At 41.6% G+C, this 14,133-nt stretch overlaps 1 protein-coding gene across 1 annotated transcript in view; it reads right to left on the bottom strand.

Annotated features, from left to right (window-relative positions):
* Col24a1 (collagen type XXIV alpha 1 chain) overlaps positions 1 to 14,133 on the bottom strand; it is a 266,714-nt gene that overhangs the window by 224,189 nt on the left and 28,392 nt on the right. The window contains exons 3-6 of the mRNA XM_051165699.1: positions 11,844 to 13,258; positions 7,098 to 7,151; positions 3,819 to 3,872; positions 1,214 to 1,267 (exon numbers count right to left, since the gene is read on the bottom strand). Coding sequence (XP_051021656.1) covers positions 1,214 to 1,267; positions 3,819 to 3,872; positions 7,098 to 7,151; positions 11,844 to 13,258 — 1,577 coding nt within the window. The remainder of the gene's footprint in view (positions 1 to 1,213; positions 1,268 to 3,818; positions 3,873 to 7,097; positions 7,152 to 11,843; positions 13,259 to 14,133) is intronic.

Raw genomic sequence — 14,133 nt, 5'->3', positions numbered from 1 at the left:
CATCAAATAACAAATTTAAGTAATAAGTAATTCCTCATAACAAAGTGAAATAATTTAAAACCCAATTTTCATTTATATTTTTACCAAAAAATCAGCATTCTCAATAAGTGGTTTGTTGCTGTCTTTATTTTAAATCCTTAGTTTTACCCACAATTCCAGAGTATTATGATGGCATGAAAGGCATCCTGGGTTAAAAGTTAGAAAGCTTGCTCTATCACTAACTCTGCTAGTTACTACCTTTGACTAACAGACCTACCATCTCTCTGTTCTGGTCTTTACAACTAGAAGATAGGATGTGAAAAACTGTTTCTCTGGGAGTCTCTGTAGCCTTCATACCATGGAAAGGGTCTGGAACTTCCCTAAAATGTATGCCTTTGCATTTAGGTGTTATCACGCCATACATATTAACAGTAAAACCTTTGAAGTTAAGAACACATGCTAGGCCAGATATGATGGGACATCAGCCTGTAATCCCAGCACCTGAGGAACAGAGGTAGGGGGGAGGTCAATGTTATTTTTGGACACATGAAGAGTTTGGGCCTAGCCTGAGCTACAAGAGACGCTGTCTCAAAGGAGAAAACACAAGTTCACCTTCTGCTCCAACATTTTAGCCTGTTCATCCTTACTGGCACAATGTCAGGCCATAGCAGGCACTTGACAAAGTTAATGGGAAGACTCCAATCAACAAGGGAGGCTAATAAGGACCTAATCTGCTCAATTCTTCAAATATTTCTCTGTTTGTTAAAATTCGACAGGTTTCTGCTATCTTCTTTGGCCACACGGCAAAATATATATATTTTAAAGAGAAAAAAAGAATAATATATTTTTATTATGTGTGTGTGCGTGTGTGTGTATACACTAGAGTGTGTTTGTTCACACATGCACATATGGAGGCTAGAGGTAACATTGTGTTTCTCCCTCTATCACTGTTTGCCTTATATTTTGAGGCAGGGTTCCTAACTAAACCTGGAATTTGCGGCAGGCCCTAGGATTTGCCTTTTTTTGCCTTCTAGCACTGAAGTTACAGATCCCAGCAGTGTCTGCCATATTGTTTTTTTTTTTTTAATATGGTCGCTAAGGATACAAGCTCTAGTCTTTCTGCATGAACATCAAACCCTTCATCTGTTAAACCACCTTTCCAGCCCCTTGACAGTTTTATTTTTAAATGTTAAAAATAAACAAAAAGATATTTATTTCATTGACAAATACTTACCTTTTCTCCAGAAGCAGCTTGGCCTGGAGACGACCCAGGGTCTCCTTTGGGGCCCTGGGTGTGACAGTGAAGAGACAGTTAATGAAGCATTAGTTACACGTTAGTTATATATTACCTGCTCCAGTGACGTGTCTGCAGGTGCTATTAATAGCACATGGTATTGAGTAACATTACTGTGTATCGGTGAATTCACAGGAGCTTGATATCACTACAAGACCAAGCCTGGGCCCTATGGGCACTGCAGAATAAATGGAGCAGGAGGCGTCCCTAGGAGCTCCCGGCAGTTCGCTTCCTCAGTGGTGGCCACTGACGAGCTCCTCAGGCATCAGTAAGCAACTCCACACTCAGCTGTTAAGGAACTCTAACCTCAGTGGGTCACACACAAAGAGAAGCAGGGAAGAGGAGGAAGATGGGGGAGGGAACAGGGTGGCAGAAGGCACTGGAGTGTGAAAATGACTAGAACCCATTACATTCATGTGAAAAACTGTTAGAGAAGAAAAAAAGAGACAGAAAAAATATTTTGAGCCAGACACGGGTTATTTGCTTTATAGTGTATACTCTTAGCCTTGTTTGTAAAAGCTGAGCTCTAATGACCTCCTACGTACAACTGAAGTTTATTAAAAAGTAAATACTGAGTAATGTTACTATTAAGACTATTTTCTTTACAGGACTAGTAACATTTACATCACTTTTGCAACACAGTGAGTTATCACTATTATTTTAGCATTGGAGTGATAATAGTTTAATAAAAGAAAATTGCTTATTACAAACTTTAACATTTTAGCATATGACTATTACCTGAGTGCTTTTTTAAATCTTGAAAGCACACACTAACATTACTTTTATTATGAAGAAAAAAAATCAGAAATAAAAAAGACACTCTGAGCTGGGTGCAGTGGTGCACACTGTAATCTCAGCACTCCGGGAGGCAGAGGCAGGTGGATCTCTGTGAGTTCAAGGCCAGCCTGGTCTACAAAGCTGGTGGGCCCTGGACATCCAAGGCTACACAGAGAAACCCTGTCTTGAAAAAGTAAATAAATAAAGACAGTCTGTTAAAATATTCGATTTTGTTGTTAAACAGGTAATTTCCACGGTCAGTGAATTCTTTTCTATTTCAAGAGAAATATGACATCAATTTTCAGTCAATGGTTTTGGACACAGTATTAAAATAATTTTCCTTCTGATGCTGTCATGGATTGTTCTCATTGAACCTCATACTGAGCCTTAATTATTCAGCATGGCATGTTGGTAGGTGGTAGGTGTTTGGGTCCTAGGGACAAAGACATAGTGAATAGAGTAATGAATGGCATCTCTACAGTGGGTGACCTGCCATCTTAGAGGCTTTGGCTAGCTATTACAGGGGCAGGCTGCTATAAGTCAAGCCTTTTTGTCTCCAACCCCTTCTGTATTCCACACTATGCCTAAGCCAGCCAGAAGCAAGCCAGCCTAGAACCATTGCCTAAAATGAACTTTTCTTTATAAATTTTCCCATCTATGGTATTATGTTGCATCAACAGAAAATAGATAGCTCTTGAATGTTTAAGAGAAATGAGTCTTATTCTCAGACTTCATAAAATATTAGTCAAACTTCAATTTTGAATTTCCTTACTATTCCCAGATAAGAATAAATAACTCTCTAGTCTCAGAGAATGGGGAACACTGTTTTCTTTCTCGGTGAAGGAGAGAAGTAACTATATATATATATTTTTTCATGGATTTATGGAGCTTCTGGACAGCTCTCAAGCTGACCAGCTAAGAGGAGATGAGCAGAGACACAGTCCCACTCGCTGCTCAGGCTTTCATTTTACTAGTTACAAACTATAAATAAAACCAAGAATCCTGTGTCCCACAGATGAAGAAACTTGTGGAGAGGAAAGCTGGTTTTCTAGGCTGTCTGTTCATAGCCACCACCATTTCTACCATCAAAGCTATTGTGGTACATCAGCAGTTACAAGATTATTGATCTAAGAAGCAGCTTTTATGGTGTTTTAATATTTAAGGACCAAATTCATTAAATACCAACAATAATGATAAAAATTATAATGTTGGCATAGAGGAAAAGTGCACACACCCACAGCACTTGGGAGGAGGCTGAGGTAAGATTTTTTTTTTTTTTTTTTTTTTTTTTTTTTTTTTTTTTTTTTGAGCCCAGGAGTTCAACATTAGCCATGTTAACACAGCAGGACCTTTATCTCAACAAAACAAAACAAAATCCAAAACACCTTTAGGCTAAGTGACACTGTGTATATAAAGGGGCAATAAAATCTAGATAGGGTGTTAGTTTGCTTCCTATTGCTGTGACAAAGCAGGGACAAACGGGCTTGTTTGGCTTACTTTCCCAATACCAGCCTATCATGGATGGAAAGCAAGGCAGGGCTCAAGCAGGGAGGGGCCAGGAGGCAGGAGCAGGAGCAGAGACCATGGAGGGGTGCTGCTCATTGGTTGGCTTTTCTGTACTGCCCAGGACCACCTGCCCACACAGTCCTGTTTAAGAACCATGAGCCAGGACTGTCAGACTTTCTATGTCCCAAGTCCAGCCAGAAAAGCACAGAACATTCTTTTAAGATATCAGGAAATGACATAATGCTCATTAGGAATTGCTCACCTTTGGACCTGGCAATCCAGGTAACCCAGGATTTCCATGTGGTCCTGGAATACCCTGCAAATAGTGAAAATGCCTCATTATTCTTAGAATAGATATAAACAACAGGGTTTCCTTTGGCATTCATATAATGATTATATAATATGGCATAATTAAAATAAAAAACAAAAATAAAGCTATACTTTTACTTATTTATTTATTCACTTTTCATCCCCATTGCAACCTTTTCCTTCCTTTCCTCCCAGTCCCACCCTCTCACCCTTCCCCCATTCCCCACTCCTGTACCAACCCACCCCGACACATCAAGAAGCATCAAGACTAAGCACATCCCCTTTCACTGAGGCCAGACAAGGCAGCCCAACTAGGGGAAAGTGATCCAAAAGCAGGCAACAGAGTCCATGTCAGAGACAGGCCCTGGTCTAATTGCTAGGGGATCCACTAAACACTGTATTTTCAATTTTTTTTCTGCCACCTTTGACATTCTAATCTTGGAAAGAATGGCTACATTAATTAGACAGCAAAATGGTAGACTCCATCTTTACATCAAACACTGCCAGGAGATGTGGCATTATCCAGCACTTCTGTCCAAAGCACACACAGCTTACTGCTTCATCTAAGCCAAGCACTCAGAAGCCTAACAATGTGTGATTGTCTGGGCTCTGTTCTTTTCAACCTGTGCATCCCTTTCTGCAGTCAAGATTTGCATAAGGGATAACTCATTAACTTTGCCACATCTCCACCAGTGATTCCTCACATCTGTTTTGCTCTACCTTTCTTCTAACACCGTGGACTCATTTTCACAGAGTAACATCTGTCTCCTGACAATTCTGTTGAAACTACTGCCCGCTAGAGTTGTAGTATGTAGCCTCTAGGTATTTCACAGTAAGTGTTGTGATGTTGTTGGAACTGCATCCATGACTTGTGCTGTTTAGTTTCCGGATTAAAACATCTTTGAAAAGACGCTCTTTATCTTACTCGTCTATTATTTCGTATAGTATTCCAACATCCGTTTGAATGTTTGTCAATTTGATTGTACTTTACTGAAGTTCTTTAATCTGATTGTAAAAACATTGATTTTCACACGCCTGTGAACTCAGGGAATCAGAGGCAGGTGCATCTCTGTGAGTTCAAGGCCAACCTGGTCTACAAGTTGAGTCCAGGACAGCCAAGGCTATACAGAGAAACCCTGTCTTGAAAAACCAAGGAGAGAGAGAGAGGGGGAGGAGAGAGAGGAGATGGGAGAAGAGAGGACGAGAGAGAGGAGAGGAGGATGGAGAGAGAGAGAGAGGGAGGAGAGAGGAGGAGAAGAGGAGAGAGAGAGCAGGAGAGGGAGATGAGAGGGTGAGAGAGGGAGAGGAGAGAGAAGAAGGAGAGGAGAGAGGGGAGAAAGTAGGGGAGAGAAGAGGATGAGAGAGAGAGTGAGAGAGAGAGGGGGGAGCGAGAAGGAGAGATGAGGAGGGGAGAGAGAGAGAGAGAGAGGGAGAGAGAGGGAGGAGAGAGAGGGAGAGAGAGGGAGAGAGAGAGAGAGGGAGAGAGAGAGGGAGAGAGAGAGAGAGAGAGGGAGAGACAGAGAGAGAGAGAGAGAGAGAGAGAGAGAGAGAGAGAGAGAGTTTATCCCCTGAGAACTTAGTTTGTGCCTTGCACTATGTTCATACTTGACAATTCTCATTACTAATTCATGTGACAACCTTGCAAAACAGCTTCTTTATTCTCAGTTACAAATGAGAGACATTAAGCTCATAGCACCAGTGAGCAAGAAACTGAGGTCCTTCTCATGACTCTCCCGGGTCTGCAGGTACCTGGAGGACTCTGTGCTCTGGAGGCATATTTCTTAATATAACATAGAGTAAGAAATTACTTGTCTTTCCAGGAAAAAAATTGTTCTGGGGACTCAACAATGTTGACATTGAAGATACATCTAACAAGAGTGAAACTAAGGAGAAAATATTATAGTCCATGATATTGATAATCTTAAGAAAGGGAGGCAGGGAGACCTATCTATGGAGATTAGTGAATGAATTGTTGCTGTAGACGGCAGGGTAATAGGTTTGACCCTATTTCACCAAGCTCAGCTGTGCAACCAGGAGCCAACATAATGGCTTTAGGCAAAACTTATATCAATTAAAGTCTGGGATTTTTCAAAGAGGAATGACTTGTTGGTTGTGGCCAAACAAGGCCAAAATTGGGGAAAGAGACTTTGCAGCAACTTTCACATTAGAGAATTGCTTGAAGGAAATGGAATTGGGAATGCAATTGACATAAGTGGTCTCAAGAAGCAGGCAGTTGCTCCTTAGGGAAGAGCGGGGAGAGCAAATGAAAGAGGGATGGACACTGGAGGAACCCACGAATCTTGAGTACAGTGGGAGATTCAGAACCCCGAGGTCGCACCATTGAGACATAACAGCCTTAGAGTGAAGAATAGAATCAGCGCATAGAAGGGCCGAGGACAGAAAAGCGGCCTCCAAAGGCGTCCTCACACAAGGTGAGGTGGCTGACATGATGCTGGGAGGGGAGTGGGGGGCGGCAGGCGGTTGACAGCCCATGAACTCCAGAGTTGTGGAAACTTCCAAAGAGCAGCTCAAGCACAGTGAGGTTGTTCTCAGCCTTCAAACGCACAACCATCTGGTGTGAATAGAGAGAGTGTAAGTAATATTTTATAGCGACTTGGCTTTGTAGTCTTAGTATGATGTAAATCGGGGTGCAAAGAAAGTCGATAGCATTAAAGCTATTTGCATCTTTCTCCGTAGCGCACAATTTTTTTTCTAGGTTATTGAAGAAATACTTTTTCTCAGAAAAAAAAAAATCTACTTCTATTTTTTTTTTTAAGGCTTGAAGGGAACTAATTCTAACAGAGCAATAAATCTTTTGTGGGACCTGTGTAATGTGAGAAACTACCGCTGATTCCTAAGGCAGCTTTTTCCTTCAGTCAATGACTCCCTTATTTCCCGCTGTGCAATCCAGGAGCGCGCTATTTTAAGGCAGTCTTGTTCTCTTCGTTTGACAAAGCTTCCCTTAGAACACTGGTGTTACTTCTTAGCTAAAGATGCTGCGAGAAGCCAACCAGAGCAGCCACAAGTCTCTAAATTTGACCCTATTCCTTGGGCATTTTCACAGAGGTTTTTGGCTGCCTCCACCCACGCAAGCAAGGCTGCGCTGGAGGAGCTAAGTGTGAAGATCCAGGTGCCCAGAGAATGTGCATCCTGCCCAGGACTAGGGAGAAAAAAAGCACCCCGGAATGACACCTTTCTATCTGACAGAGTGAAACGAAGTCTGTCTACTCACCCGTGGGCCTCTTTTGCCTGACGGACCTGGGATACCCACCGGACCAGGGGGACCCTTGGGAAGCAAACATCAAGGCGTTAGGTGGGATAAACAGTAAGCATGCCCTTTTCACAAATCTTTATCACATCTCTGCAGCGTGATATCTCCTTTCCCCGACCCGCACCCGGTTCCCTCTTCCCAGCTGATGCTGGTTTCAAAGCAACATCAACCCCTCACCCAAATCAGCGCGGATGAGGTGAAACTGTATCACTTCTCCTCTTTAGTCTGACCAGAAATGACAGTAGGAAGCCCGTGGACTATAGTTACAGCTATGCTATCTGGTTTTTGCAGAGAGCGCAACTAGTAGTTTTGTGGGTGATTTTTACCTAAATTTATTTTTATTGTGGAGGGAGAAATACAACTTAGGGATGGAGCTCAAGCACAGTTTTTTTTTTTTTTTAAAAACACACTTCAAAAGAGAACTTTAACTTCTAAAAATAAAAGCATTAAATGTTATTGTGTTCTTTAAAAAATTATACCAAGTACAATGAGATACTTCGTATAGAGGCATAATAAATCTGTCTTATACCAAATGTGACAAACCAGGAGTCCACTAATAGAGCTAGATGACTTATAGAGTAAAATTGGAATGGGCTCAGTGGTTAAGCACAGGCTGCACCTGCAGAGGGCGGGGGCCTGGGCTCAGTTCTGAGTACTGGTATGATGGCTCACAGCTATCTATAGCCCCAGCTCCAGGGGATGCAATGCCCTCTTCTGGCTTCAGCAAGCACCAGATAGCCATGCAGTGCTCACAGGAGTGAATGCAAAACACTCATACACACAAAATAAAAATAAACCCTGAATGAAAAGATAGTCTGCAGTATGGGGAAATATTTGCAAAGCATTCATCAGACAAATTAGTCATAGGATATGTAAGAGGTTTAAAAATCTCACAACAAAATAATCTCTGAAACTGGACAAACCATCTACATGAACATTTCTTGTCAGAATACATACAAATGCTTAACAAGCATGAGAAAAAAATACTGATTTTTCTAGTCTTCAAAGAAATGCAATCAAAACCACAATGAGCTATCATCTCCCCTTTCCAAAAGGCAAACAAACAAACAAACAAACAAACAAAAACATATACAGCAAGGATAAAGAAAAATCTCATAAATGCCTGTTGGTGGGGAATGTAAGTCAGTATAGAAATTACAGGACCTAGTACAGACACTCTACAAAACCTAAAAATAGATCTTTCAGTATCCATCTATCCTCCTATTGCATGTACATACCCAAAGAAATGAGGTCAGCATAGGAGAGAGACGCCTGCTCTCCCATGTTCATCATAGCACCACCAGCAACCAATAAGAGAGAGAATCCATAGAGGTGCTCATCAGGAGATGAACAGGTGACAAAATGTGGCGTGTACCACAAGCACGGATATGTAACTCAGCTATAAGAATGAGAGGTCATCACAAAACGTGGGTGAAATTGGAAGACACAGAAAAGCACCATGTATTTTCACTCACACATAGAAGCTAAAATTATAAATATTGCAGTCTCAAAGAAGAGAGTAAAGTGATTTCTAGAGGTGAGGAGGAGAGCCGCTATATAATAAGGTACTATTTACAGAAGAATGATGCTTTGGGTCTTCCAGCAAGTGGGTGACTAGTTTACAATAACTTACATATTTTATGAAGAACCAGAAGACAGAATGTGAAGGCTCTACACACACACACACACACGCACGAAGGTGGGATTCCTCACCATACTCAGCTCCCATTCTTTGACTCCTCTGGCTCTTAGCAATGCTGATCAATTTCTTCTCTCAAGTATCTTTCCCTCCCTGGCTTTTGTAGTAAGCACAAAGTTTTCTTTGCGCCCATTTCAACTACTCTGCTTTCTTTTTCCATAACCAGAAAGCAAAGTCTCACCCTGATCTAGGTCCTGACCCTCCTGTATGGATCTTTCTTTGGAATTATTTCATGGCCTTATTGTTCCAACCGCAGTATTGGCAGCCTTGACCTCGCTTCTTCAACTCTACCAGCTGAATTATTTACCGCCTCTTTCTTCTTGCCAACCACTGTTTGCTCCTGCTCAGTGGACAGATTATTCTGACATTATTTTCAACATTGCTGTCACTATTCTCAGTCTGTAGAATTAAATCCTGACAATCTATGACTCTCTCTTTCTACTTGGACCCTAGATCCAACTAATGTCCAAGCTCTATTCTATATCTCCCTTCAAAATATCTCTCAAATCCAACCTTCCCAGCTTCACTTCTGCCAACCTGAATACTGTCCCAATCATAAATGGGACCAAGAATTTCTCATCTGTTTTGGGTACCGTGGCCAGACTGACTTTTGCTTAGAAACCTACAGAATTCCCAAGAACAATGTAAAAGCTTGTTAGTGACACTGCCTTGCTTGGGCTTTTGTCTGTCATTATTCAGCCTAAAGTAAAAGAGTTTGGCCTTAGAGACAGGAAATTAGTATTCAAATCCTGGCTGCGTCATGTACAAGCCACGTTACCATTGGTAAGTAGATGAACTCCTCCAGCCTCAGTTTCTTTCACTGAAACATGAGGACAGTTGTATTAATATTGCAAAGCTCATTTAAGAGAATGCACATGAAAGCCTAGTTAGATCATCGTCCACATCAATGAGTGACAGTTACCACTGTCTTCCCCATGTTAAGAAGTAAAATCTGCCTTTCTCATCTATATTTAGTCCCTAAGGCTCAGTCCTATATCATCCTGTGCTAAGAACCTGCCACAAGCAGTGATCCATAGGGGATCCATATGGGATCCATACAGGATCTGCTCCCAAATATTTTGTTGGTTTTTTTTTTTTTGCCTCACACATTTAACTTATGTCTTTCAGCAGCATGTGATCTATTTTGTTTTTCACTGTGTGGGTACGTGTGTGTGTGTGTGTGTGTGTGTGTGTGTGTGTGCGCGCGTGCGTGCGCGCACTCATGAGCGCAGTGACTTCAGTGGCCAGAGGCTTCAGTTCCATTGGAGCTGGGCTTGTAGGTGGTTGTGAGCTGCCCAAGAACTAATGACAAATGTGATAGTCACTCAACAATGCTGAGCCACCTCTCCAGCACCCAGTGGTATTCAGCTCGCATCACCACAAGATACAGTCATACATGGACATTAGTTTTCTTACTGAAATGTAGGTTCCTTCAGAGCTAACATTGTGCTTCTGCCTCAAGCTCAGCAGAGATGAAGGACACAGCTATAGCACACATTAGTGCTTAAAAAATCCAGGTGGAGTAACTGTTTGGGCCTCTACAGACAGATTAAGAGACAAAAGCTCATCCCAGTACACTGAGTTTCTGAGGAGAGTAAGAGGCACCTATTTGTTCAATCCAATCTCTGAGCAATTCAATAGAACCACTGTGTTGTTCTTATGTATAAAAGCTTATTTCATATAACAGGGCATCTATTGGATTTATTGTAACTTCCAACAGTTTGCCTTAGGAAGAGTTGTTGAAAATACATCTGCCTCAAGGAATAACTACAGGGAGACATAAGCCAAGAACATGGCATTACCTTAGCCTGCCCAGTCTATAGTCTGTAGAACCCAACCAATGACTCAAGTTGTATTTTTGTTAAGTAAAGAAGTGCCATGTAGGTGCTGGAGAGATGGCTCAGAAGTTAAGGGCACTTGATGTTCTTACAGAGGGCCTGGGTTCGATTCTCAGCATTCACGTGGTGGCTCGCAACCGTCTGTTACTCCAGGAGGTTGGTTGCCCTCTACGGCCTCCATGACCACCAGACATTCGTTTGGTGCAGAGCCACATGCAGGCAAAACACCCGCACACATAAGACAATAAGATAATAATACAAAGCTGTGCCTACGGATATGTTTGGTATATGCTTAGAATTTTAAAATAAAATTCTAAAGATATACAGGCTAGTTACTTAAGATATACAAATATCAAAGGCCAAAACAAGCAGTTACAGCACTAATTTCAGGTGAGGTTTTAAATGAATTTAGAAATGTTCAGATGTTGATCTCCACGTGTACCTGCATAATGGAAGAAATTCGGAGCTGAAAAGATCAGACCAATGTTGCACAATTTTGTTTGTATATTATTAAATTGGCTTGGGGTTCTCCATTAAATAATCTGATCCTTTTCTCTCCAAAGTAGCTTGGCTAACTCAGTATTTTTATATAACATAAGTAGAGCTTATATTAATCCATTTGTAAGCAGGCTACATCATTAAAGAGATAGTGAAATATGTTGTTCACCATGGTTATGGAAATATTTCACTGAGAATGATAACATTTCTAGCAGTTGTCTACAAAATAATGTCTATATCAAAACAATTATACTTTGATAGTCCATTTAATGTTATTTTAATAAAGGAATACTTAACTGGTATATTTACTATATTTTTCCTCAATCTAACTTTTATATATCCTTTTAACATTGGGTGTTGGATGAATGCTTTTGGTTTTTATACTTTTCAGTTAAATTCCTGGCTGGATTTCCACTGAATTAGAAAAACGTAGTCTTCCCACCACTTTACCCAGAATTAGGTAACTTTTCAGCCTACCAATTTTTTTAAGCGTAATTTGAGACAGTGTTGCTTTCTGGCTGATGCGTTCTAAGCATGACGTCACTCACTGTGGCAGGGTACATTTCTTAGACAGATCTGGTCCACCCTATGTTGCATGATTCAGATGCCTCTTTGACATACATGGTAAGTTAATGCATTAAGACATGGTTGAAGAAGAGAACTCCAACTTACGGGAGGTCCGGCATCTCCTTTTGGCCCTCTCAGATACTCCATGTCCAGCATCGCAATATAATCCTCATAGTAATAGTAATCGTAAGGCTGGGTGTCATAGCTATTTTCCGTGGGATAAGTAGCATCAGGGTAAGATTCACCGTCCTTCCTTCGCTCAAGGTGGTTATCCACAGAGGGCCCATGTGTCACTCTATACAAGGTGGTGTTCAAAACCTGTTCCGTTTCCACGAGTTCATTGGTGTGTAGATTGGTTGTGATAGCCTTCTTAAGATTAGTCACGGCATCTTGATTCGTGTGTGCAATGCCAGATGGTGCTTTCTTAGGCAGGGTCAGGCCAGCTGCTTCCTCATTGTGTTGGGTGATGTTGTCTGATGCAGCTAAGTGAGGGCTCATGTTCTCCTCTCTACTCATTTTTGCCTCGCTGGGGCGGTGATGGGACACTGACAGGTTTAACCTTTTCTCTTCTTGGGTGGTGATTTCTTTAGCTTGAACTCCATAGTCTGGGAGAGACACAGCTGAGATATTCCCTGAATGGAAAGAAGCAAACAGAGACCTTGATGTCTGGTGCTGTTGGCTATCACGTGCTGCGGCAGAAGCATTGTTTCTGTTATTTGGAATGCCTTTGCCATCCGTGAATGTCTTCTGCGCCAATTCTATTTCACCGAATTCTTTGGGTAAGGGGCTGTGTTCTGCGAGTGTCTTTTGTGGCGATTCTGCCTCACCAAACCCTTTGGGCAAGGCAGGGTGTGTGGTTGGAATTACTGCTGCGTGAGGAAGGCTCGCTTCGGCTTGGGATGCGTGTGCTCGGGGGCACTGCTGTTTCACGTAGCTGCAGTAGTCTGCAGATGCTGCTGTGGCAGGAATAATATCCAACTGGCACACCGTTCCCTCAAAGTGGACAGAATTACTATTCATACTTCCCAAGGTAAACACACTGTGAGGGTCAAAGGTCAGAGCTTCTGAAGTTGTCACTCCACTAAACTTTCCCTTTCCACATTCAACAAACATGGAGACAACATGGTAGCTAACGGTGATGGCAAGTGAGTGCCATCGCCCATCATGGACACTGTAGTTGAAAGTCACTGATTGCTTTCCTCCAACATGCACTATTAGTTTCTTCGGTAGTAACTGCACTCCTAATTGCAGCCTGTTGTTATTCCGAATGCTGAAGAGAAATGCATTGCTCACTTTATGTGATTGCAGCCCAATCAATATTGTCAGTGGCTGCCTTAAACTCACTGGTAAAATGTTCACAAGAGGTGACTCAATGTAGGCACTATCTTTCAAAAGGATGCCAAATTCTGTTAACTGGACCCCCTGAGATAATGCTGTGGATGATGACGGCACGGCCATCACTGTGGATGTGTATCTTATGTCTTTGCCTCCAAGGCCTAGTTGGTGAAGAATATCTATGCCTGGAAATGAAAAGAGAAAAGGGGAGAAAGGATCTTACTCTTATATATTCATATATTCATTATATATTGCGTATAAAAACAAAGCTTTCTTTTCAATCAATATAAGTAAGCATGTGCTCGCAATAAGCAATTTTGGGGTAGTAAAAGATAGTGAGAGAGGGTTACCATCAAAAATTTAAATGAAGCATGTGTGTGTGTGTGTGCACACGTGCACACAAGCACACACACACATCACTATCTTTTATACTCCCAAATAATTTAAAAATCAGATTACCTATTTTGATTTTTCCCATTTTATTAGGACTCTTGCCCCTCTGGGATAAATGCACATTCCCAGCTCTGAACTGTCGCTCATGTCCTGAACGTATAAGGTAAACTTCTAATGACATCTATGTTCAGGCGAAACTGAACACCCTGTTCAGGAGAGTAATCTGCAATTCACAACCCTCATTGTAAACAGTACACACCAGCACTCAAATTCTAATTTTTCAAACTCCTGGGAGCCTAATTGTGGCTTTATGTGCCTGATACCTTAACTACACTTAGAGCACCTGGCTTACCCAAATTCTTGAGGAAGAGGGAAGCGGAATTTAAATTTGCTCTGTTGTGAGCATTTGACATCACTTTCGAGTTTTTCTTTTCTTCGTGTTTCCAAATCTCTTCAGTGATTTTTTTTAACCTAGCCCATAGACTCTCTTTGAATAGTTATTCTGCAATGTGCATTTTCTATAATATGTCTTTCATATAATTATGGATTTAAGGACTTTAGTGTTCATCACATTATCACCAGTGATCTGCTTGCCTCTCTCACTCAGTTGTAAACTCCTGGAAGACGGGCTCTATCTGGTTCATTATTGTGCTTCTACTATTTCCTT

Source organism: Acomys russatus, chromosome 23 (assembly GCF_903995435.1).
Source record: "Acomys russatus chromosome 23, mAcoRus1.1, whole genome shotgun sequence".
Lineage (NCBI taxonomy): Eukaryota > Metazoa > Chordata > Mammalia > Rodentia > Muridae > Acomys > Acomys russatus.
Note: the sequence above shows the minus strand (reverse complement) of the source record. Positions and strands in the feature narration are given on the sequence as shown.